General features: G+C 41.6%; 1 protein-coding gene across 1 annotated transcript; it reads right to left on the minus strand.

Moving 5' to 3' along the window:
• nle1 (notchless homolog 1 (Drosophila)) lies at positions 1 to 27,009 on the minus strand. Its single transcript, XM_061891398.1, has 13 exons — positions 26,854 to 27,009; positions 26,475 to 26,609; positions 23,227 to 23,447; positions 21,567 to 21,646; positions 16,966 to 17,042; positions 16,790 to 16,887; positions 10,518 to 10,710; positions 10,302 to 10,437; positions 10,143 to 10,189; positions 6,424 to 6,626; positions 6,180 to 6,339; positions 711 to 781; positions 1 to 637 (listed from the first exon to the last, which is right to left on the minus strand). Exons 2-13 carry the CDS (start codon positions 26,607 to 26,609, stop codon positions 625 to 627), a joined length of 1,434 nt encoding a protein of 477 aa, XP_061747382.1. The 5' UTR covers positions 26,854 to 27,009; the 3' UTR covers positions 1 to 624.
• Between the last annotated feature and the right edge of the window lie 412 nt (positions 27,010 to 27,421).

Genomic DNA, 27,421 nt, shown 5'->3' on the forward strand with positions numbered 1-27,421 from the left:
TAATGACAAAAAGTTGAAAAGTTGATTTTATTAAAGAATTAAAAAAAATGATATTTGTCTTTACATATATGGATAATGTTTATCTATAGCCTTTTTATTAGACATCACAAATTACTTAATGGTATTATGTTCACACCCCAACACTGCTTTACCTAACAATCACTAATCATGATTTCAATATTGATAACAATAATGTTAATTATCACTTAGGCCATAATTGGGAGCCCTAGATAAATTTGAGGTCTGCTGGGTGATCCGAAAAAAGGAGAAATCAGCAGGTTGAAGCTTTGCTGAGTGCAAAAGGGAGCGGATTAAAGTCTCATTGGCATCGTAAGCTATTGAGCGTCCACCTGTCACCTACATATTGCGAGATAATTCCTCACATTCTGAGTGCGTGATTCAATATGACGAGGGTTTTTTCAACACATTGACTGAGTATCTTGCAAAGATTGAAGTTGTAACGGGTGCACAAATAACCTTATGTGTCACGTTCACCAGCCTACACAAAAAGATGCCGTGTTGTTTATTAACCACCTCTACTTCCAGATGTCAAGTTTCTTGGCGTGAAACGGTGGGAGAGGACATGAACATCCAGAAGGTAACACCAGGGCAAACAAAGTGTGGCTATTTTCTCCATCTGCAAGCAAAGATATTGAAGAGGTCAGAAATGTTTTTTAGGTTAAAAACAAGCGGGAAAATGTCTCACATACATTCTTAGACATTTGTCTTTCCCGCCACTGACCACTCGTTGACCATCGGGACTCCAGTCCACAGCAAACACCTGCACATTAGAAGAGCGCATGAATGGTTTGTATACATATTAGCCCAAAACTTCGGCTCATCTTAAGCCTTTCCTATCTGTTAGCATGCAGGCTGCATAGCCAGGAGATCTCAGTTTGGACATTTTTTAACCCATGAGAAATATAAATTAGAACTATACGCTACTTTGGGCGGTATAGCTCGGTTGGTAGAGTGGCCGTGCCAGCAACTTGAGGGTTGCAGGTTCGATCCCCGCTTCCGCCATCCTAGTTATTGCCGTTGTGTCCTTGGGCAAGACACTTTACCCACCTGCTCCCAGTGCCACCCACACTGGTTTAAATGCAACTTAGATATTGAGTTTCACTATGTAAAGCGCTTTGAGTCACTAGAGAAAAAGTGCTATATAAATATAATTCACTTCACTTCACTTTGTATTAAAAATGGCAACAGTGGAGAGGTCTGCAGTGCCATTTCAAACTACTAGTTTCTGATTAAGTAGTAAAACTTAAAGAACTGAATATAAAAAATTTAATTTTGCTCAAGTAAAATGCAATGTATGCCGTGCAATTTCAAACTACTAGTTTTTGCTCAAATAAAAGTAAAACTTGCTTTGAATCATCTCTATTCATTGGTTTCTTAAAAATGTAACCCAAATTAAAAATCGGGACAAAAAAGGGAAATCTAATTTATTGTGAAAAGAGTAGATTTTATTTTTAAACCATACCCTCCAGGCCCTCTCCCATAGATGAAGATATCTGCTGACGTCACCAATGGGAAAATTGTCACAAATTGGGCAAATTCTAAACGGCTCGTTTGGCGCCAATATGAAGGAAGGCAATTATGTTTTATAAATATCTCCGAAATGCGTCCATGGTTTGATTTCACATTTTCTGGACTTATGGGGATTCCAAATACACAAAACCAGGTAACAATTGGTATGAAAAGTTGGTTTTGCATGATAGGACCCCTTTAAAAAGACAAATACTGATGTAATGCGCAGGAAAATTCATTTAAAGCACTGCTGTCATACGAGTGTGAAATGAAGTTAAAGGCCTCCTAAAACCCACTACCACCGACCACACAGTCTGATGGTTTATATATCAATGATGAAATATTAACATTGCAACACATGCCAATACGGCCGCTTTAGTTTACTAAATTGCAATTTTAAATTCCCCGCGAAGTGTCGTGTTGAAAACGTCGCGGTATGATGACTCGTATGATGCACTGTGCGTTTGATGTCTCCGGTTGTAGCTGACATTATTTTCTAACCCGATCCAAAATATAAGTAGTCTGCTTTAATCGCATAATTACACAGTATTCTGGACATCTGTGTTGCTGAATCTTTTGCAATTTGTTCAATTAATAATGGAGGAGTCAAAGTAGAAAGATGGAGGTGGGAGCTTTTTAGCTTTTAGCCACAAAAACACAGTCGGTGTTTCCTTGTTTAAAGGGGAACATTATCACAATTTCAAAAGGGTTAAAAACAATAAAAATCAGTTCCCAGTGGCTTGTTGTATTTAAGTTTTTTTCAAAATTTTACCGGTCCCGGAATATCCCTAAATAAAACTTTAAAGCGCCTTATTTTCGCTATCTTCGAAACCACTCTCCATTTCCCTGTGACGTCATACAGTGCTGCCAATACAAACAACATGGCGGTTACCACAGCAAGATATAGCGACATTAGCTCGGATTCAGACTCGGATTTCAGCGGTTTAAGCGATTCAACAGATTACGCATGTATTGAAACAGATGGTTGGAGTATGGAGGCAGATAGCGAAAACGAAATTGAAGAAGAAATTGAAGCTATTGAGCGAATAGCTATTGACGCTATTCGGCCATAGCGTGGGTGTACCTAATGAAGTGGCCATAGCATGGCTGCCTTATTAGCATCGCCGGTAAAATGTGCGGACCAAACGATCAGGACTTTCACATCTTGTGACACTGGAGCAACTTAAATCCGTAGATTGGTAAGTGTTTTTTTCGCATTAAATGTGGGTATTTAGTTTCAAATGTACATACAGCTAGCGTAAATAGCATGTTAGCATCGATTAGCATAGCATGTTAGCATCGATTAGCTGGCAGTCATGCCGTGACCAAATATGTCTGATTAGCACATAAGTCAACAACATCAACAAAACTCACCTTTGTGATTTCGTTGACTTAATTGTTGCAAATTCATCTGCAGGTTATCCATACATCTCTGTGCCATGTCTGTCTTAGCATCGCCGGTCAAATGTGAAGACACTCTGGCAAATTCAATGGGGTCTGGCGGCAGAGTTCTAGCCAGTGGTGCAACTTGAATCCCTCCCTGTTAGTGTTGTTACACCCTCCGACAACACACCGACGAGGCATGATGTCTGCAAGGTTCCAAAAAATAGTCGAAAAAACGGAAAATAACAGAGCTGAGACCCGGTGTTTGCAATGTGTTGAAAATGAAAATGGCGGGTGTGTTACCTCGGTGACGTCACGTTCTGACGTCATCGCTAAAAGACCGATAAACAGAAAGGCGTTTAATTCGCCAAAATTCACCCATTTAGAGTTCGGAAATCGGTTAAAAAAATACATGGTCTTTTTTCATCAAGGTATATATTGATGCTTACATAGGTTTGGTGATAATGTTCCCCTTTAAAATTCCCGAAGGCAAAGCTTTACTATGGATCAGAGCGGTCAAGCGAACATGGATCCCGACCAAATGTCAACCAGCAGTTTTCGGTGAGAAAATTTTGGTAATAAGTTTGCTCTTACCGGCGACATCAGCACCGCTTCCAGCAGCGTGACTTCCCTCAGAGACACTGGGTCAACACACGTACCCGTGGCCACACCCCCTCCGACTTTAGGTACTATTTGATCTCACTAAAACACTAACACAATGGGCAGATAAGGGATTTTCCAGAATTATCATAGTAAATGTGTGTAATAACATCTGCAATCGCCTTTTTTTTAATTTTTCTTTCTTTCTAGTCCTTTACTCTCAATATCCTCATCCACAAATCTTTCATCCTGGCTCAAATTAATGGGGAAATTGTCGCTTTCTCGGTCGGAATGGCTTTTGCTGCTGGAGGCTCACATTACTAACAATGTGAGGATATGAGGAGCCCTACAACCAGTGAAGTCACGCGCACATCGTCTGCAACTTCCGGTAAAGGTAAGGCTTTTTTTTTTTAGCGACCTAAAGTTGCGAACTTTATCGTGGATGTTCTCTACTAAATCCTTTCAGCAAAAATATGGCAATATCGCGAAATGATCAAGTATGACACATAGAATGGACCTGCTATCCCCGTTTAAAAAAGAAAATCTAATTTCAGAAGGCCTTTAACTATTGTTAGAAATAGTCAACTGTAAAACACAAGACACTTCCTTTGACAAAAGGAAAATAACATTAAGTGCAAGTGATTCACAAATACCTTTTGTTACATTTTTTTTTTTTTTTTTAAGTAGTAATCGAAAGGTACGATTTGGTGTCACATTTTAAACTTGACATTTTTGTGCATTTTTAAAAGTGTATTTACCGTATATTACCAAATAGTAGCCCGGGCGTTTATTTCACAAAATCGATTTTAGAGACAGGCGTCTAAAAGAAGCAGGCGGTTATTTGCACAAGGCTTTTATTTATTTTTGCACCAGCCTGCACCAAGCCATTATTTGGGTACAATGATTACTGTCCAGAATTTTTTTTTCGTACAAAAAACTTTAAATGTAAAAGCTATTGTAAACATCAAACAAAAAAACAAGAGATCAACATGAGGTAGGCCAGTGGTTCTCAACCTTTTTTCAGTGATGTACCCCCCATGAACATTTTTTAAATTCAAGTACCGGTACCCCCTAATCAGAGAAACGCATTTTTGGTTGAAAAGAAGAGATAAAGAAGTAAAATACAGAACTATGTCATCAGTTTCTGATTTATTCAATTGTATAAAAGTGCAAAATATTTCTCATTTGTAGTGGTCTTTCTTGGACTATTTGGAAAAAAAGATATAAAAATAACTAAAAACTTGTTGGAATATAAACAAGTGATTCAATTATAAATACAGATATCTACACATAGAAGTAATCATCAACTTAAAGTGCCCTCTTTGGGGATTGTAGTGAAGTGAAGTGAAGTGAATTATATTTATATAGCGCTTTTCTCTAGTGACTCAAAGCGCTTTACATAGTGAAACCCAATATCTAAGTTACATTTAAACCAGTGTGGGTGGCACTGGGAGCAGGTGGGTAAAGTGTCTTGCCCAAGGACACAACGGCAGTGACTAGGATGGCGGAAGCGGGAATCGAACCTGCAACCCTCAAGTTGCTGGCACGGCTGCTCTACCAACCGAGCTATACCAGTAATAGAGATCCATCTGGATTCATCAACTTAATTCTAAACATTTCTTCACAAAAAATTAAAACTTTAACATCAATATTTATGGAACATGTCCACAAAGAATCTAGCTGTCAACACTAAATATTTCATTGTTGCATTTATTTTCTAAGTTTATGAACTTGCATTCATATTTTGTTGGAAGTATTATTCAATAAATATATTTATAAAGGATATTTGAATTTTTGCTATTTTTGGAATATTAAAAAAAAAAAATCTCTCATGTACCCCTTGGCATACTTTCAAGTACCCCCAGGGGTACGCGTGCCCCCATTTGAGAACCACTGAGGTAGGCTATCAAATGACAAGAGATCAACAAGTAGTAGTGCAACAATTGTCAAATAGAATAACAATACTAAAAATAAATTTTTTAAATAAAGGAGCCTATTGGAAAAAACTAACTTACGGTACCAAGTACTCAAGTATAAAACCCACCATCAAAACAGAACAATAATACTGTCACTTAAATAAAATAAAGGCTACAGTATTCAAAGTTTTAAATAAAGCAGCATACAGGAAAAATAAAATTATGGTACCAAGTACTCTATAACAGTGGTCCCCAACCACCGGGCCGTGGCCCGATTGGTACCGGGCCGCAGAAGAATTTTTTTATTTAAAAAAAATAAAAAAATAAGAATTATTTATTAAATCAACATAAAAAACACAATATACACTTACAATTAGTGCACCAACCACAAAAACCTCCCTTTTTCATGACAAAAACGTCCCTTTTTCATGACAAAGAAGAAAAAAAAAAAAGCGGGATAAATTATTAAGCGTTGACCGGTCCGCGGATACAAAAAGGTTGGGGACCACTGCTCTATAAAATCACCAAAACAATAATACTGCAGCAAACGCATTCACAAAATGGGGTCAGACCCCGGGCGGCTATTAGAACATGGGCGGTTATTTGCCCAAGGGCGTTTATTTGGTAATATACGGTAGTCAACTTGAACGACCTGTAAAAATCTAAGAAATTCACACATTTCCCTACTATGAAAAAACATCAACATTGAACAATATGCAAGGATTTTTTTCTGTCAGTGTGTCTCCTCACCTCATCAGCATGGCCAGGAAGGTCCATGTTCAACTTCCCCGTCTTGACCTCCCAGACTTTGAGCGTGCTGTCGCTGCTGCCACTCACCAGCAATCGGCTGTCGGCCGACCATGCCACCTGGTACACGGAACCCACGTGGCCACGGAGGGACATCATGTACCTGCAAGCAGACAAGGTGATGGCAGACCGATGTGTGAGAGTGGCACCGAGTGGACGAAAGCAATATTACATCGCATGGTCTTACTTTCCCGTGCGACCGTCCCATATTTTGATGGACTTGTCGAAAGAGGCCGAGGCCAGGAGCCTCGTATCTGGGGAGAAGAGCACCTCGTTGACCAGGGCGCTGTGGCCCGTCATCCTGGCCAAGGGCTTCTTTTCCTCTGCTGGATTCCACATGAACAAAGTGAAGTCGTCTGAGCCGGACACTAAGCGCTCAGGGGCGGAACCCTGCGGAACCACAAAATGATGTGTCAATAAAGAAGTGAAGTTAAAGTACCAATGATTGTCACACACACACACACACACTATGTGTGGTGAAATGTGTCCTCTGCATTTGACCCATCCCCTTGATCACCCCCTGGGAAGTGAGGGGAGCAGTGGGCAGCAGCGGTGCCGCGCCCGGGAATCATTTATGGCGATTTAACCCCCAATTCCAACCCTTGATGCTGAGTGCCAAGCAGGGAGGCAATGGGTCCCATTTTTAAAGTCTTTGGTATGACTCGGCCGGGGTTTGAACTCCCAACCTACCGATCTCAGGGCGGACACTCTAACCACTAGGCCACTGAGCGTAAAGTTTAGCACAGGAGTGTTCAAAATTTTCCAAAATAAAAAAATCAAAGTTATATTTAGATTTAGATTTCATTTTTAAAATCAACACAATATATACATTTTTAACCCTTGGGGTTCCAATAAAGTTTATTGAATACTAATAGTCCCGGGGACCCGAAATGTTCCCAGTCATAAAAGTTTTAAAAATAAGTCACATAATATTCTTTTTTTACTTTTAACACTTCAAGGCCAACTTCAGATCTGTTGATATAAAGTGTTTTGTTTTTTTTGTTATGTTTTATGCCCTTTTTGTCAAAGAAAACTAATTTTTATGGCAAAAAAACAAGTACACAATCTTTTCCCCCTAAAACAGGGGTCGGTAACCCGCGGCTCTTTGATCACTCTGACGCAGCTCAGCTGCATACTTGCCAACCCTCCTAATTTTTCCTCGAGACTCTTGAATATCAGTGAAAATCTCCGGGGGCAATCATTCTCCAATTTTCACCTGGACAATACTGAGGGCGTGCCGTGATGGCACTGCCTTAAAACGTCCGCTTTTTCACCATACTAACTGCGTGCCGGCCCAGTCACATGTTGTATGAGGCTTGTTACACACGTAAATGACTGCAAGGCATACTTGATCAACAGCCATACAGGTTACACTGAGGGTGGCGATATAACCAACTTTAACACTGTTACAAATATGCCCCACACTGTGAACCCACACAAAACAAGAATGACAAACACATTTCGGGAGAACATCCGCACCGTAACACAAAATAAACACAACAGAACGAATACCCAGAATCCCTTCCAGCCCAAACTCTTCCAGCTACAATATACACACCCCAACCCCGCACACGCCTCCCAGATGAGAGTTTACAATCATGTGTGAAGATAAAGGTGATGTCATACAGCCCTGATGTGGAGACGCTGTGCGCTGCGGTTCAGGAGCAGAAATCACATTGACCAAGTATGGTAAATATTTTAATTTCCTATAATTTTGCATATATGCAAAATTTTTGCATATATTCAAATTTTTTAATTGTTCAGTGAAATGAACATTTTATTATTCAGGTTGGCAGCTGACTGCACGGCGCCAGTAAAAGGATGACGGCACAGAGAGAGAGGACGGCATTTTTGGTTCTCTGCCAGTGGATACTTTAAGTTCGGTGTTTTGTTTTTTCATTACTACAAGGAGGACTTAAATAGACATTAAGTATTTTACTTAACCTTCAACCAGACGTCTTTTCGGAGGTAAAAAAGTTTTGTTGCAAGCAGAAATTTTATTAAATTTTCTCTGCAGTCGTTCATTAATTTCATAAATGTAACCCATAATAGTTTGTTTATACATAGCACAAAGCAACCATTCATGCAGTGTTTTTTTTTTATTTTAAAGTTCAAAAGAGTTTTGTGGCTCCCATTGTTTTTTTAATTAGTGAAACGGGAAGAGCTAGACGAAGCGGCTGGGGAGAGGGAAGTCTGGGCTTCCCTGCTTAGGCTGCTGCCCCCGCGACCCGACCTCGGCTAAGCGGAAGAAGATCGATGGATGGATGGATGGGTCAAAATGGCTCTTTTAGTGGTAAAGGTTGCCGACCCCTGCCCTAAAAAATTCGAAGTCGAATATTTGAGGTGAAGTATCTGGAGGCTTAAAGGGTAACTGCACTTTTTTTGGAACTTAGCCTATAGTTCACAATCATTAGGAAAGACATGACGGATGGATTTTTTAAAAAGGGCTCTATAGGTGGAATCGCACGGCTCCCATAGGCTCCAATTTAAGTGTACTTTTGATCGCATTTATTTCATATTTAGAGTGAAAAAAAAAAATACAAAAAAAGTTTTCAGGATCCAAAAACGGCCCCACTCTTAAGTGTTAAAAAATAAGTCATGTATACATATATTTTTTCTTTTATTTCATTGCTTATATATATATCTAGATCAACTACAGATATGTTATAATTTTTATGATTCATGCCCTTTTTGTCAAAGAAAACATTCTATATATGGCACACGCAAAATATGTCATTCTCCCAAAATATATTTTAAAGTAGAATATTGGATTTATAAGTAAGTCACACAAGAATATTACTTTACTTTCAACGCTTAAAACTGTAGACCATGCATTTTTTTGTCAAAGAAAAACCTGTTTTTAAGGCAAACACCCCCAGAAAATATGCAATATTTTCCACCCCAAAAATCCAAGGGAAATATTTTAGGTGAAGTAATTCCATCCATTTTCTACTGCTTGTCCCTCTTGTACCCTTAAATATGTCAATAACTGATAAAAAAAAAATGAAAAAAATAAAAATCTAAATAATTGTTGAGCTAGTCAAGGCTCCAGTTAAATTAAATATTTCACTTTGAAATATAGCATATTTTGTGGGTTTTGTCATACAGAAAAATACTATTTGACAAATAAAACATAAAAATTATAACCCATGAAGTGAAAGTTGAGCTGAAGATTCAAGCAATGAAAATGAAAAAAAAATGACTTAAACACTTGTATGAGTGGGAACTTTTTGGACCCGAGAGACCTTTTTCGTGTGATTCTTTTCTTTTTCTAAACTGTCATTGTAAAAAAAAAACAAAAAAAACAATGAATCCAAATCATTGTTAACCATGACAGTTTAGAAAATAAAAAATAAAAATAAAAATAAAATCATATGCAAAAGTTCTCTGGGGTCCAAAAAGTTCCCACTCATATGAGTGTTTAAGTCATTTTTAAACTTTTCATTGCTTGACTCTCCAGATCAACTTTCACTGTATGAGTTATATTTTTTTTATGTTTATTCCATTTGTCCAATAATTTTCTAATATGGCAAACACAAAAATATGCTATATTACAAAGTGAAATATTTATTTAAACTGCAGCCTTGACACAATCAAAAACAAATCAGAAAATCAATGTTGAGCTCAACGTTGATTTAGATTCATTATATTTTTTAGGGCTTTATAAAACAAAAACAGCCTGCATGGCAGCTTTGTGTCAGAGTCAACATTTCATCTTTTTCTCTTTACATTTTACCTGTTTACTCATTCATTCTGCTTCTCATGTTGTTTTTTTTGGGTAATTGTATTTTTAGAATGTGCTGGTAAAAAAAATTAGTTGCGGGCAGCAAACGACCCCTGGGCCACACTTTGGACACCCTTGGTTTAGGATGTATAGACTATCTAAGAAAACAACAACATACATACCCGGACTTTGTTGTATCTCTGCAAGGCTTTGTCTTTCAGTTCCTCCACTAGGAGGAGACACGTTGTTAGAACACAAGATGGCTAAAATCCTGAAAACATGGAAATTTAGGAGACATTTGCAGAACTGCCGCTTAGCATATACAGTACATGTGTTCTTACATGATCCAGTCAGGTCTTGGGGGTTGATGGTGGCACTCGCAGGTTCAAACGCTCCAGTCCGCAGCACATAGTCTGTGCTAAGAGCCAGTGTGTTTACCCAGTGGGCGTGGCCTTGCAGTGTCCGACATTGGACACCCTAAAAGAAAGAAAGAAAACATAAGTACACTGCACTCATTTAGCTTGTTTGAGCTTTCACGGCCTGCAGGGGAGTCTCACGTCTTTGGCTCGCCACACTTTGACCGTCCTGTCCTGTGAGGACGTGTAGAGAAGCCCGTCCCCGCCCCATTTGACGCAAGTGACAGATTGAGTGTGTCCCGTCAGGATCTTGTCGTAGCGTCCCAACACTGTGTCCCAGATGCGCACCGAGCCGTCTTTGGAGCTGCTGGCCAGGTAGCGACACTCCGCGTTGCTGAAAGAATGAAGGAAGGAGGGGTCGGCATTATACATATGTGTATATCAGTGGTTCTCAACCTGGGTTCGATCGAACCCTAGGGGTTCGGTGAGTCGGGCTCAGGGGTTCGGCGGAGGTCAAGACACACCCAACTTATTGTGTAAATAAAAACTTCTCCCTATCGGCGTATTACAGATACGGCAACAGCAGAAGTAATTTGTTTTGAGTTTATGCACTGTGTTGGTTTTGTTCTTTGAACAAGGTGATGTTCATGCACGGTTCATTTTGTGCACCGGTAAAAAAACATGGTAACACTTTAGTATGGGGGACATACTCACCATTAATTAGTTGCTTATTGACGTGAAAATTAGTAACACATTGGCCCTTAACTAGGCATTATTAAGTACGTATTAATGCCTTATTCGACATGGCCTTATTATAACCCTAACTCTCTAACCCTGACCCTAACCCTCTAACCTTAAACCTAACCAAATAACTCTAAATTAAGTCTTTGTTACTTAGAATTAGGGCTGTAACAACTAATCGATTAAAATGAATTATAAAAATAGTTGGCGATTAATTTAGTCATCGATTCGTTGGATCTATGCTATGCGCATGCGTAGAGGCTACAATAATCAAAATAAGTATGGTGCCAGTATGCTGTTTTTCAATAAAATACTGGAAAGGATAGAAATGTAGTTTGTCTCTTTTATCCGATTATTAATCGATCAATCGAAGTAATAATCGACAGATTAATCGATGATCAAATTAGTTGTTAGTCGCGGCCCTACATAGAATATGTTCCCCTGGTGTCCAAAAAACTCTAAATTAAGTTTTGTTACTTAGAATATGTTCCCCATACTAAAGTGTTACCAAAAACATATACCGTATTTTTCGGACTATAAATCGCTCCGGAGTATAAGTCACACCCAAGGCCAAAGTATGAAAAAAAACTTGACTTATAGTCCGAAAAATACGGTAACTCTGTATTGAATTTGAAAAAAACATTTATAAATTGTATTTTTCACTTAGTTCAGTGAATGCGCATATGAAACTGGTGGGGTTCGGTACCTCCAACAAGGTTAGGAAGCACTGGTGTATATATATATATATAAAGTGTGTATATATATATATATATATAAACATGTGTGGATAAAAGTATTGGGACATGTCAGAGCTGTTCCCTCGCCTTTGCAGCTTCTGGAGAGACTGTAAACGTGTCTGTTGGGACTTTTGTCCATTCGTGAGGTCAGAAAGCATGCTCTTCCACACCAAACTAATCTAAACAAACATTTAGGGATCATACTTTGTGCACAATGTTTTGCAATAGCACACCTAAAGTAGCACCCTCAAATCCAGGGGACTCTTCAGAACATATTTCTTATACAGTGGAACCTCGTTTTACTAACTCGATTGGTTCTTGAACAGGGTTTGTGAAATTAAAAATCCGTATCGTGAAGCAAATTTCTCCATAAGAAACCATGTACTTATGAATAATGGGTTCCACCCTTGAGTCTATATTTTAGTAAAGGTTTGCACACCTTTGAACACAATATACAGTTTTATACAGTACTGTAAATCAAACAAACATAAAGAGGTAATGGATCGATGGTCTCTTGTACAAGACAAAACAACAATAACACGCTGAACTGTCCTGTATGTGCTGCTCTACCATCAAGCGCATGGTGCCCTCACAAACCATAAGCAATCGCAACAATCCTTTACTTTATAACAATCATATACCTACAATAAAAAACATTTGAAACGTAAAATCTACTTACATTAAGCTGACTAGAAAGGAGTACAGACAGAGACAGAGAGGAAGAACGGGGGTCAAGGGGAGGGGCAATGTGTGCGTGTGTGTGTACTCGCTTGAAAGTTGTGCCACGGAATCAGAGTAGCTCTTCTCCTATGCTGTGAAATAAGTCTGCTCTGGCATATTTTTCCAGAAAAGTGCAGTCTCATTACAATTAAAACTTGCTGTGGTACAAAGCCTGCTTTGTCGATTCTTCCATACTCGTGAGCACCATTATAGTACTTGTCGTAAATAGTCTTTTTTTTTTTTAACTCCGCAACGAGTCTCTCCTTCTGTGCTGGTCTGTTTTCTTTTTGTGACTCATGTTGAGTTGGCAAAAGGAACAAAACTTGTCAAAAGTCGAAAAAGCACAGAAAAGGCACACATGCTGAAGGGCTGAGAAGTGACTTGTGTATTGCACAGCAAATGACGTGGAGGGCTGCGCCATCCCAAATATATTACGACCCTGTTTTTTGCCTGCATGTAGGAGACTACTCCTCTCTGAGCTACAACCTTATCGTGGTAGAGGAGTTTGCGTGTCCCAATGATCCTAGGAGCTATGTTGTCCGGGGGCATAAAGCCCCCTGGTAGGGTCTCCCAAGGCAAACAGGTTCTAGGTGAGGGATCAGACAAAGAGCAGCTCAAAGACCTTTATGAAGATGAAAAATCATGGACCCAGATTTCCCTCGCCCGGACGCGGGCCACCGGGGCCCCCCTCTGGAGCCAGGCCCGGAGGTGGGGCACGATGGCGAGCGCCTAGTGGCCGGGCCTGTTCCCATGGGGCCCGGCCGGGCACAGCCCGAAGAGGCAACGTGGGTCACCCCTCCAATGGGCTCACCACCCATAGCAGGGGCCATAGAGGTCGGGTGCATTGTGAGCTGGGCGACAGCCGAAGGCAGGGCACTTGGCGGTCCGATCCTCGGCTACAGAAGCTAGCTCTTGGGACGTGGAACGTCACGTCACTGGGGGGGAAAGAGCCTGAGCTAGTGCGCGAAGTCGAGAAATTCCGGCTGGATATAGTCGGACTCACAGCAAGGGCTCTGGAACCACTTCTCTCGAGAGGGATTGGACCCTCTTCCACTCTGGCGTTGCCGGCAGTGAGAGGCGACGGGCTGGGGTGGCAATTCTTGTTTCCCCCCGGCTCAAAGCCTGTACGTTGGAGTTCAACCCGGTGGACGAAAGGGTAGCTTCCCTTCGCCTTCGGGTGGGGGGACGGGTCCTGACTGTTGTTTGTGCTTATGCACCAAACAGCAGTTCAGAGTACCCACCCTTTTTGGGAACACTCGAGGGAGTACTGGAAAGTGCTCCCCCGGGTGATTCCCTTGTCCTACTGGGAGACTTCAACGCTCACGTTGGCAACAACAGTGAAACCTGGAGAGGCGTGATTGGGAAGAATGGCCGCCCGGATCTGAACCCGAGTGGTGTTTTGTTATTGGACTTTTGTGCTCGTCACAGTTTGTCCATAACAAACACCATGTTCAAACATAAGGGTGTCCATATGTGCACTTGGCACCAGGACACCCTAGGCCGCAGTTCCATGATCGACTTTGTAGTTGTGTCATCGGATTTGCGGCCTCATGTTTTGGACACTCGGGTGAAGAGAGGGGCGGAGCTTTCTACCGATCACCACCTGGTGGTGAGTTGGCTGCGATGGTGGGGGAGGATGCCGGACAGACCTGGGAGGCCCAAACGCATTGTGAGGGTCTGCTGGGAACGTCTGGCAGAGTCTCCTGTCAGACAAAGTTTCAATTCCCACCTCCGGAAGAACTTTGAACATGTCACGAGGGAGGTGCTGGACATTGAGTCCGAGTGGACCATGTTCCGCACCTCTATTGTCGAGGCGGCAGATCGGAGCTGTGGCCGCAAGGTAGTTGGTGCCTGTCGGGGCGGAAATCCTAAAACCCCTTGGTGGACACCAGCGGTGAGGGATGCCGTCAAGCTGAAGAAGGAGTCCTATCGGGTCCTTTTGGCTCAGAGGACTCCGGAGGCAGTGGACAGTTACCGACAGGCCAAGCGGTGTGCAGCTTCAGCGGTCGCGGAGGCAAAAACTCGGACATGGGAAGAGTTCGGGGAAGCCATGGAAAACGACTTCCGGACGGCTTCGAAGCGATTCTGGACCACCGTCCGCCGCCTCAGGAAGGGGAAGCAGTGCACTATCAACACCGTGTATGGTGCGGATGGTGTTCTGCTGACCTCGACTGCGGATGTTGTGGATAGGTGGAAGGAATACTTCGAAGACCTCCTCAATCCCACCAACACGTCTTCCTATGAGGAAGCAGTGCCTGGGGAATCTGTGGTGGACTCTCCTATTTCTGGGGCTGAGGTCGCTGAGGTAGTTAAAAAGCTCCTCGGTGGCAAGGCCCCAGGGGTGGACGAGATCCACCCGGAGTTCCTTAAGGCTCTGGATGCTGTGGGGCTGTCTTGGTTGACAAGACTTTGCAGCATCGCGTGGACATCGGGGGCGGTACCTCTGGATTGGCAGACCGGGGTGGTGGTTCCTCTCTTTAAGAAGGGGGACCGGAGGGTGTGTTCCAACTATCGTGGGATCACACTCCTCAGCCTTCCCGGTAAGGTTTATTCAGGTGTACTGGAGAGGAGGCTACGTCGGATAGTCGAACCTCGGATTCAGGAGGAACAGTGTGGTTTTCGTCCTGGTCGTGGAACTGTGGACCAGCTCTATACTCTCGGCAGGGTTCTTGAGGGTGCATGGGAGTTTGCCCAACCAGTCTACATGTGCTTTGTGGACTTGGAGAAGGCATTCGACCGTGTCCCTCGGGAAGTCCTGTGGGGAGTGCTCAGAGAGTATGGGGTATCGGACTGTCTTATTGTGGCGGTCCGTTCCCTGTACGATCAGTGCCAGAGCTTGGTCCGCATTGCCGGCAGTAAGTCGAACACATTTCCAGTGAGGGTTGGACTCCGCCAAGGCTGTCCTTTGTCACCGATTCTGTTCATAACTTTTATGGACAGAATTTCTAGGCGCAGTCAAGGCGTTGAGGGGTTCCGGATTGGTAACCGCAGGATTAGGTATCTGCTTTTTGCAGATGATGTGGTCCTGATGGCTTCATCTGACCGGGATCTTCAGCTCTCGCTGGATCGGTACGCAGCCGAGTGTGAAGCGACCGGAATGAGAATCAGCACCTCCAAGTCCGAGTCCATGGTTCTCGCCCGGAAAAGGGTGGAGTGCCATCTTCGGGTTGGGGAGGAGACCCTGCCCCAAGTGGAGGAGTTCAAGTACCTAGGAGTCTTGTTCACGAGTGAGGGAAGAGTGGATCGTGAGATCGACAGGCGGATCGGTGCGGCGTCTTCAGTAATGCGGACGTTGTACCGATCCGTTGTGGTGAAGAAGGAGCTGAGCCGGAAGGCAAAGCTCTCAATTTACCGGTCGATCTACGTTCCCATCCTCACCTATGGTCATGAGCTTTGGGTCATGACCGAAAGGATAAGATCACGGGTACAAGCGGCCGAAATGAGTTTCCTCCGCCGTGTGGCGGGTCTCTCCCTTAGAGATAGGGTGAGAAGCTCTGCCATCCGGGAGGGACTCAAAGTAAAGCCGCTGCTCCTTCACATCGAGAGGAGCCAGATGAGGTGGTTCGGGCATCTGGTCAGGATGCCACCCGAACGCCTCCCTAGGGAGGTGTTTAGGGCACGTCCAACCGGTAGGAGGCCACGGGGAAGACCCAGGACACGTTGGGAAGACTATGTCTCCCGGCTGGCCTGGGAACGCCTCGGGATCCCCCGGGAAGATCTAGATGAAGTGGCTGGGGAGAGGGAAGTCTGGGTTTTCCTGCTTAGGCTGTTGCCCCCGCGACCCGACCTCGGATAAGCGGAAGAAGATGGATGGATGGATGGATGTAGGAGACTAAATGAGTGGTTGAAACGTTCGCACACAAATAGCTCGGGCGGTATAGCTCGGTTGGTAGAGTGGCCGTGCCAGCAACTTGAGGGTTCCAGGTTCGATCCCCGCTCCCGCCATTCTAGTCACTGCCGTTGTGTCCTTGGGCAAGACACTTTACCCACCTGCTCCACCCACACTGGTTTGAATGTAAAAGAAATAGATATTGGGTTTCACAATGTAAAGCGCTTTGAGTCACTAGAGAAAAAGCATTATATAAATATAATTCACTTCACAAATAAATGGTTTGACTCGGGGGGAAAAAGTTGGTAAATCAATAAGTTCGCAAACGGAGGGGCACGTAAATCTAGGTTCCACTGTAATTTAAATATTCAAATTGTTCTACAATATTTTGCTGTAGTTGAACAGACTTAAATAAAAAGTGTGGTTCATATGTTTAATATGCTCACAGGTGGAGAGGCTCCCAGCAAAGCCAAGTGATCCACTTGGTGTGTCCCGTCAATGTCTTCCCGACTTGTGTGCCAGTCACTGGATCCCAAAGGAAAATCTAGAAGAAAAAATAATCAAATAAAATCAAAAACGCTGTTTATAAATCTTAGTTAATAAGCGTGTGCTGGGAAGTCACCTGACTGTTTTTACACCCTGATGCCAGCTTCTTGCCGTCAGGCGACCAGGCGATGCTCAGCACCCAGTGCGTGTGTCCTGGAAACATCAGGCATAATTTATCGGCAACATTAACATTTGCATGCACCGTATTTTTCAGACTATAAGTCGCAATTTTTTTCATAGTTTGGCCGGGGGTGCGACTTATACTCAGGAGCGACTTATGTGTGAAATTATTAACACGTTACCGTAAAATATCAAATAATATTATTTAGCTCATTCACGTAAGAGAATAGACGTATAAGATTTCATGGGATTTAGCGATTAGGAGAGACAGATAGTTTGGTAAACGTATAGCATGTTCTATATGTTGTAGTTATTTGAATGACTCTTACCATAATATGTTAGGTTAACATACCAGGCACCTTCTCAGTTGGTTATTTATGCCTCATATAACGTACACTTATTCAGCCTGTTGTTCACTATTCTTTATTTATTTTAAATTTCCTTTCAGATGTCTATTCTTGATGTTGGGTTTTATCAAATAAATTTCCCACAAAAATGCGACTTATACTCCAGTGCGACGTATATAACTTTTTTCCTTCTTTATTATGCATTTTCGGCAGGTGCGACTTACACTTCAGAGCGACTTATAATCCGAAAAATACAGTATATATATTGACGTATGAATTACAGATCGATCATCGGCGCGGATATTTCGCATTTTCATATATCAGTTAGGGCTGTCAACCTTAACGCATGTGATTAATAAAAATAACTTATCGCGTTATCAAAAATTAATGAAGATTCCTCTTTTCCGACGCGCGGATATGTTACACGGGCTGTGATTGCGAGGAGGGGCGTCCCATTTGGCATCAAAACAGAACTTTGGATAAAACTAAGGTAACTTGTTGGTATTGCAGTGACAAACGTTTTAATCATCAGCGCACATCAAGTATAAAATACCATCTTGAAACAAAACACGTGCTCGAGGATGGCACCAAAGGTGCTGTCAATTTTCTTGGCGACTTCCTTATGCGAACAACTGCTAGCGACAAATCTAATGACTTTTCCCGGAGATACTGGAGACTCGATTGTGTCTTTGAGACTCTGAAGTGAAAGTAAGCAGCAGTTAACGTCTTTAGCGAGCAGTCAGCTGGTGCTGCTGCAGCAATAGCTACATGCTAGCATACATTGATTGATTGATTGAAACGTTTATTAGTACATTGCACAGTACAGTACATATTCCGTACAATTGACCACTAAATGGTAACACCCGAATAAAATGTTCAACTTGTTTAAGTCGGGGTCCACGTAATGCAGCACGCAGCCACGACTCTCTATCTCTCCCTCCTGCAGTGCTTTTTATTAGCGACCAAAAGTTGCGAACTTTATCGTCGATGTTCTCTACTAAATCCTTTCAGCAAAAATATGGCAATATCGCGAAATGATCAAGTATGACACATAGAATGGACCTGCTATTCCCGTTTAAATAAAAAAATCTCATTTCAGTAGGCCTTTAAATATTGTCAAGTTAGCTCTGTTCTCAATGGGTACTAGGCACCATTTGGCCTTTCTCGAATAAATAAAGACCTCTACTTGTGTTGTTTTCTGCTTTACAAACCATTAAAATCGCAAAAAGGACAAATGTTTCTTTGGATTTCCTCAAGAGGTAATCAAAAAGGGCGGAAGAGTGCACGATTTTACAAAACGACGATGAGAAAAGCATGCAACTCACACTCCAGTCCAAGGGAGCAGAGTCAAAGAATGCATGCGTTTGCAGTGATCATTTTGTTAAAAGATTTTTTCGATATACTTTTAATGTGTACTATTTTCTATTTAAGTATTATCCTGATATAATTTGTATTTCTTAAACACGTGTTTGCTCCAAGTGTTTCGAAAAGCACCAACTCGGCAAGTCTATCTAAAAGAAAGCAAATGTGAGCAAAACCTTATAGAGTTAGATTTTTCCAAAGGCAACACTTAGTGATGAAGCTTTAAGCACATACACAAATGTTGACATCTATGGTTATATTTTGATAAAGACAGGAAAAGACACTCGTAAGCGGCGCATGCAACAGCATCAAACTTGGCAGTAGACGCAAAATTAAATCCGGAAATGCAATCTTACCGGAGCAAAAACAATGCAAATTTATCCGGGAGAGTCTTGATACCAATGTCCTTCACCCAACCACACACAAACAAGTTGTAGACCTCCATGCTTTTCCAAGTTTCCATCTGTTTTGTCATGTATAATTGTGTGTGGATCACAATTGTTTGATATGTCTGGGAACCCCACCTTAATCCAAAACTTGATATGACTTTATAAATAATGTAAGTATAGACATGTATTTCATTGCATAGTTCGATTTTTTTGCTCGTATCTGCTTTTTGCTGATTTATGCCACTTTTGTACTCAGATAGTTTGCACTCTGCTTGCTGTACAACAGACATCTTAGCTTCGTCGACCACCACTTGTTTTCACTTCCGGGAAGAAGTCATGTGTCGAAATACAAGCAATTGTCATTGAACATTCGCTACTGCAGCGATGGAGTCCTTCAACGAGCCCCTGTCCGCCCAGGATTGCTTTTATTTAAATGTTCACAATATTTCAGGGTTCCTCACAAGAAAAACTTACAATGTATTAAATCTATAAACTGTTGTAAGATTGTTTACAATTAAGTACAAACCCCGTTTCCATACGAGTTGGGAAATTGTGGTAGATGTAAATATAAACGGAATACAATGTTTTTTGCAAATCCTTTTCAACCCATATTCAATTTTATGCACAACAAAGACAAAATAATTGATGTTCAAACTCATAGACTTAATTTTTTTTTTCGCAAATAATTAACTTAGAATTTCATGGCTGCAACACATGCCAAAGTAGTTGGGAAAGGGCATGTTCACCACTGTGTTACATCAGTTTTTTTTTTCAACAACACTCAAACGTTTGGGAACTGAGGAAACTAATTGTTAAAGCTTTGATAGTGGAGTTCTTTACCATTCTTGCTTGATGTACACCTTAAGTTGTTCAACAGTCCGGGGTCTTGTTTTCATATTTTCCGCTTCATAATGCGCCACACATTTTCGATGGGAGACATGTCTGGACTACAGGCGGGCCAGGAAAGTACCCACACTCTTTTACTACGAAGCCACGCTGTTGTAACAAGTGGCTTGGCATTGTTTTGATGAAATAAGCAGGGGCGTCCATGATAACGTTGCTTGGATGACAACATATGTGGCTCCAAAACCTGTATGGACCATTCAGCATTAATGGTGCCTCCACAGATGTGTAAGTTACCCATGCCTTGGGAACTAAAACACCCCCATACCATCACAGATGCTGGCTTTTGAACTTTGCGCCTACAACAATCCGGATGGTTATTTTCCTCTTTGTTCCGGAGGACACCACGTCCACAGTTTCCAAATATAATTTGAAATGTGGACTCGTCAGACCACAGAACACTTTTCCACTTTGCATCAGTCCATCTTAGATGAGCACGGGCCCAGCGAAGCCGGCGGCGTTCCTCGGTGTTGTTGATAAATGGCTTTCGCTTTGCATAGTAGAGTTTTAACTTGCATTTACAGATGGAGCAACCAACTGTAGTTACTGACAGTGGTTTTCTGAAGTGTTCATGAGCCCATGTGGTGATATCCTTTACACACTGATGTCGGTTTTTGATGCAGTACAGCCTGAGGGAACAAAGGTCCGTAATATCATCGCTTACGTGCAGTGATTTCTCCAGATTCTCTGAACCTTTTGATAATTTTACGAACCGTAGATGGTATAAACCCTAAATTCCTTGCAATCGCTCGTTGAGAAATGTTGTTCTAAAACTTTTCGACCATTTGCTTACAAAGTGGTGACCCTCGCCCCATCCTTGTTTGTGAATTACTTAGCATTTCATGGAAGCTGCTTTTATACCCAATCATGGCACCCACCTGTTCCCAATTAGCCTGTTTCAAATAGGTGTTGATGAGCATTCCTCAACTTTATCAGTATGTATTGCCACCTTTCCCAACTTCTTTGTCACGTGTTGCTGGCATCAAATTCTAAAGTTAAGGATTATTTGCACAAAAAAAATGTTTATCAGTTTTAACATTAAAATATGTTGTCTTTGTAGCATATTCTACTGAATATGGGTTGAAAATGATTTGCAAATCATTGTATTCCGTTTATATTTACATCTAACACAATTTCCCAATTCATATGGGAACAGGGTTTGTAGACTGAGTTATTGTAAAGAAGAGAAATGCCATATTTATGGCAATTTTCCCAGGAGGTTTTCTATATTTTGAATTGAAAATGTTGACGCTCCTCTTAGGCACAAGTTATAAGGGTGTTGGCTGAAACATTTTGCTGCTAATTTAAGCACAACATTAGCAACGCATAAAATATTATGTCACTACTGGTCCCACGTTTCTTAAAAATAATGTTAAAAAAAACAACTTCAAGCCTTGAAGAGCTGTTTATTGACGTATACCATTCCTGTTTAAATAATTTTACTGCAAATTAATATAGCCTCCAAATATAATTTATCGGCCTCTTAAATAATAATAATCGGCATCGTTCCTGAAAAAAGTATATCAGTTGATCTCTAGTGTAAATTCTGAGCGTACCTTTGGCGGTGTGATGCGGCGTCTCGGTCATCAAGTCCCAAAAACGTACCGTGGTGTCACCTGAACCGCTGGCCAAATATCTAAAAATCAAAACATTGCACACATGAAGACAATACTTGATCTTTTCATGTAGTGACAAGAGCAGGAGTTTGTCTACTCTCTCATTCAAGAAAATAATATCTATGTTGACGTCCATGTTAAAGATTTATCTTTTCACAATCTGACACTGAACCCCATAAAAAGTACATAAATGGTGAAGGTTTGTACTTGTATAGCGCTTTTCTACTCCTTTTTAAGGAGCCCAAAGCGCTTTGACAGTATTTCCACATTCACCCATTTACACACACATTCACACACTGATGGCGGGAGCTGCCATGCAAGGCGCTAACCAGGGCCTATCAGGAGCAAGGGTGAAGTGTCTTGCTCAAGGACACAACGGACGTGACTAGGATGGTAGAAGGTGGGGATTGAACCAGTAACCCTCAGATTGCTGGCACAGCCACTATACCAACTTTGCCATGCCGTCACTTGAAGAAGAATACATGAATACGAATTATGACATGTTCCATAAATATTGATGTTAAAGATCTCTTTTTTTGTAAAGAAATGTTTAGAATTAAGTTCATGAATCCAGATGGATTTCTATTACAATCCCCAAAAAGGACACTTTAAGTTAATGATTACTTCTATGTGTAGAAATCTTTATTTATAATTGAATCACTTGTTTATTTTTCAACAAATTTTTAGTTATTTTTATATATATTTTTTCCAAATAGTTCAAGAAAGACCACTACAAATGAGCAATATGTTGCAAAGTTATACAATGTAATTAATCAGAAACTGATGACATAGTGCTATACTTGACTTCTTTATCTCTTCTTTTCAACCAAAAATGCTTTGCTCTGATTAGGGGGTACTTGAATTAGAAACAATTTCACAAGGGGTACATCACTGAAAAAAGGTTGAGAACCACTGAATTAGAGTATGGCTGCAACGAATAATCAATTGATTTGATTAGAAAATAAGCTTTGATTCATATGTTGTTGTTTTGATTAACCATCACATAAATGTAACTAATAAAAATGTGTAAAATCCAAACCAAATAAAAGGTAAAGGAAAATAAAATAAACCAGAAGGTAAAACAAGGTTAAAGTTGAATAGAATGTTAAAAAAGTAAAAAGAAAGGTAAATGGAATGTAAAAGAAGAAATAAAAGGTAAAAAAGGTGACAAAGTAAGCAGAAGGTGAGTAGAAGAATGGAAGGTAAAAGGTCAATTGAAAGTAAAATAAGTTAAATAGAACGTAAAAGAAGGAATATAGAAGGTAAAAAGGGTACAAAAATGTAAAAGAAGTTGAATAGAAGGTAAATAGAAGGTAGAAAAGGAAGGTAAATAAAATGGAAAAGAAGGTAAAAAAGGTACAAGTAGGTAAATTAAAGGTAGATGGAAGATAAATAGGTAAAGAGGATAGACATAAGATAAAAGAAGGTAAATAAAATGTTATAAAGTGTAAGGCAACCAGAAAAAACTTTGTCTATTTAAACTATTTTCTCTCAATTAAGCATTGAGACTCAACAGAACAAACTAATCGATAGATTATTGGATTACTAAAATAATTGACTCCAGCAGCACTACTAGAGGACCACATAATGCATCACTTACTTGCCAGTGGGACTGAAAGAAGTGGAGATGACGGCCTCGGTGTGTCCCTGTAAGGTGCTGGTGCAGCGGGACACGGCTCGGACTCGGAACACGGCCTGGGGCTGGTACACCACCGGCAGGACCTGCTCTGTTTCCACCAGGAGTTCCTTCACACATTGGCCTAGACTGGACACAATCTCAGCCTCGCCCCGCGCAAAGAACGCCAAAGGCACCGGCTCTTCCTGTATCCAATGAATAGGAAGACAAATACATTTGGGAATTGTAAGTAGGAATGTGTGTATTCACCTGCCGGCTAGATCGCCGCAGCGGTCAATCTGAATAGCACCACTCCACTATTTTCAGAGTTCAACTACGTTTGTCTTGTTTTCATCACCACGATACACAAAAACTCACGACATACAGCACATCTTAGTTCATCCGCATTTTCAGATTGAACAAGTACTTGGGCCACAAAGGTCTGCCAACATTTCAGAGTTTTCTCTTGACTAGAGTTGTCCCGAACCGATATTTGGATCGGATCGGCCCCCAATATTTGCCAAAAAATGCGCATCGGCAAGGCATTGGAAAATGCCGATCCAGATCCATTTGTTTTTTAAATTCCGGTCCGTGTTTTCCAACGCACCGATTTACATAATACATTGCACTTTTCTGCTGCTCCCTAATTTCCGTTCCGCATTTTCCAGCACACCTTCAACACATCCACAGGTCTGTGTCCTAACCGTCCTAATCGGAAGCGGATGCCGGTTCATGGTTCCGAAAGGCGAGCGGAAGTTACCGGTAAGAATGTCAGCTGTGTGGGATTATTTTACCCAACAAAACGAAAATGATGAAGAGGTGGAGTGCAAAAAATGCCACAATAAAAAGTCAAGCGTGGTGGTAAAGTTGTAAGAAGTGAAGTGAATTATATTTATATGCGCTTTTTCTCTAGTGACCCAAAACACTTTACATAGTGAAACCCAATATCTAATTTTCACATTTAAACCAGTGTGGGTGGCACTGGGAGCAGGTGGGTAAAGTGTCTTGTCCAAGGTCACAATGGCAGTGACTAGGATGGTGGAAGCGGGGATTGAACCTGCAACCCTCAAGTTGCTGGCACGGCCGCTCTACCAACCGAGCTATAGCGCTCCAGACATTATCAAGCATTCAGCGAAATACCACCGTAAAGAATATGAAGAATTTCTAAAGAAAACTGACGAAAAGAAAAAGAAAGGTCCTACCCAACTAACTGACAGAAACGTTCGCGAAGCGTGACATACTGCCGCTGAACAGTGCTAAAGCCCAGGGGATAACTAGAGTCATTGCGTAGGAAATAATTCTGGATGACGGCCTCGGTGTGTCCCTGTAAGGTGCTGGTGCAGCGGGACACGGCTGCACCAGACACGGCTGCACTTTACTCTCGTGAGTAAAGTGGGCTTTCGACGCACCATCCACCACAACTACCCATTATGCTCGGACTGGAGGTTCTGCTATGGAGGTTGATATATTGTTATTGCTTTGCACTATTTCGAGATGTTGTTAATGGAGTCAGTGTCGCTGATGTTGTTAATGGAGTCAGTGTCGCTGCTGTTGTCTAGCAGTTCAGTGACAATTCCTGCTTTCCTGAACTCATGTCTCTTAATAGGAGCCATTGTGGGGTCTTTACATAAACACACAAATGGAAATGAAACGGCACGGCCTGGCGCAGTCATATATCCCAGCATGCAGCGCGCGCTTCTTCTCCTACGGGGGAAAATGAAATCGGCAGCTGCTTACTGTAGTTGCGAGACCTGCTGGGACTCAATATTAGTCCATTTATAAGGCGCACCGGATTATAAGGCGCACTGTCAGCTTTTGAGAAAATTTTAGGTGTTTAAGTGCGCCTTTTAGTGCGGAAAATACAGTATTTTGTTTTTTTTCTTACTGTACCGAAAATGAACCGTACTGTGACTTTCAAACCGAAGTAAGTACCGAACCGAAATTTTTGTGTACCGTTACACCCTTTATTTTACACACACACACACACACACACACACACACACACACACACACACACACACACACACACACACACACACACACACACACACACACACACACACACAAAAGGCCTACTGAAATGGGATTTTCTTATTTAAACGGGGATAGCAGGTCCATTCTATGTGTCATACTTGATCATTTCGCGATATTGCCATATTTTTGCTGAAAGGATTTAGTAGAGAACATCCACGATAAAGTTCGCAACTTTTGGTCGCTAATAGAAAAGCCTTGCTTTTGCCGGAAGTCGCAGACGATGACGTCACCAGTTGAGGGCGCCCCACATTGTTTTTAATAGGAGCCTCCAACAAAAAGAGCAATTCGGACCAAGAAAACGATAATTTCCCTATTAATTTGAGCGAGGATGAAAGATTCGTGTTTGAGGATATTGATAGCGACAGACTACAAAAAAGAAAAAAAAAAACGCGATTGCATTGGGACGGATTCAGATGTTTTTAGACAAATTTATTAGGATCATTCTGGGAAATCCCTTATCTTTCTATTGTGTTACTAGTGTTTTAGTGAGTTTAATAGCACCTGATAGTCGGAGGGGTGTGTCGACGGGTGTCTTGAGGCCAGTGTCTGATGGAAGTCGACGGCAGCTGTATGGACTGCACAAGCTCAGCTGATCTCCGGTAAGTGGCGACTTTTTACCACAATTTTATCACCGAAAACTGCTGGTTGACATTTGGTCGGGAACCATGTTCGCTTGACTGATCTGATCCATAGGAAAGCTTCACCTCCGGGAATTTTAAACAAGGAATTACCGTGTGTTTGTGTCGCTAAAGGCTAAAGCTTCCCAACTCCATCTTTCTACTTTGACTTCTCCATTATTAATTGAACAAGTAGCAAAAGATTCAGCAACACAGATGTCCAAAATACAATGTAATTATGCGGTTAAAGCAGACGACTTTTAGCTGTGTGTGTGCGCAGCGCTCATACTTCCTTACAGTCCGTGACGTCATGCGTAGACGTCATCATTACACGACGTTTTCAACAAGAAACTCCAGGGGAAATTAAAATTGCAATTTAGTAAAATAAAGAGGCCGTATTGGCATGTGTTGCAATGTTAATATTTCATCATTGATATATAAACTATCAGACTGCATGGTCGGTAGTAGTGGGTTTCAGTAGGCCTTTAAATTTTAAGTTTTCCACAAAAAAAAACAAGCAAACCAGGGGAAATATTGAAGTTACTTTGAACAAAAATATTTTCGTTTGCCTGTCGTGTTTACCTTCTGGAGCAGAGCATTGCAGATCAGCTGAAGTTTGTCAGGTGTGATGTCAAGAGGAACATCAAAAGGAGAGCCCAGGGTCTCTCCAGCCTCGTCCTGGAACTGAATCAACAGCCGCTCCCCGTCCTCACTCATCTTCACACGGCCATACGGAGTTGGAAACACACAAATGACGTCAGACTACTACATGGAAACAAGAGTCAGAGCTAGCATCACAAGCTAGTTAGCATCTCAAGCTAGCTAGATTTAGCATGTCAGGTTAGCCCAGCTAGCTGGTAGTTGGCGGCCGCTTTCTTCTCTTTGCCGTCACCCATTACTCACAAACGTATTTTGTGCTTACACTTAAAGTTTTTAACAGCAAAATATGTTAAAACGTTACCTTAAACGGGGGAACGGTGCGTTAAATGTCCCCACGTGTGTAAGAGTACAAAGATGTTGTCAGGCGAAGATCTCCCACGCATTGTCAAGGGGACTCTCCCGGCGCAAGGAATCATGGGAAATGTATTTTCCGGTGTCTCATCTCACACGGGTGTAAGATCTCGGAACGCTGACTCGCGGGGAAGGAAATTGGGGTTTTTAGGTTTTCTGTTGAAAAGTATAAAGTTATGTGTTTTACTCGAAGGGAAGTTATGAATTTGGATCTTAGAGAATATATAACGAGTCACAAGGGAAATGTATTTCTTTAATTATGTATTTATTTGACAGGGACAGTAGAATTAAAGGCCTACTGAAACCCACTACTACCGACCACGCAGTCTGATAGTTTATATATCAATGATGAAATATTAACATTGCAACACATGCCAATACGGCCGGTTTAGTTTACTAAATTACAATTTTAAATTTCCCGTGGAGTTTCTTGTTGAAAACGTCGCGGAATGATGACGTGTACGCGTGACGTCACGGACTGTCAGGAAATATTAGCGCTGCACCACTAGCGGCTAAAA

This window comes from Nerophis ophidion, linkage group LG28 (genome assembly GCF_033978795.1).
Source record: "Nerophis ophidion isolate RoL-2023_Sa linkage group LG28, RoL_Noph_v1.0, whole genome shotgun sequence".
In the NCBI taxonomy this organism is placed as follows: Eukaryota; Metazoa; Chordata; class Actinopteri; order Syngnathiformes; family Syngnathidae; genus Nerophis; species Nerophis ophidion.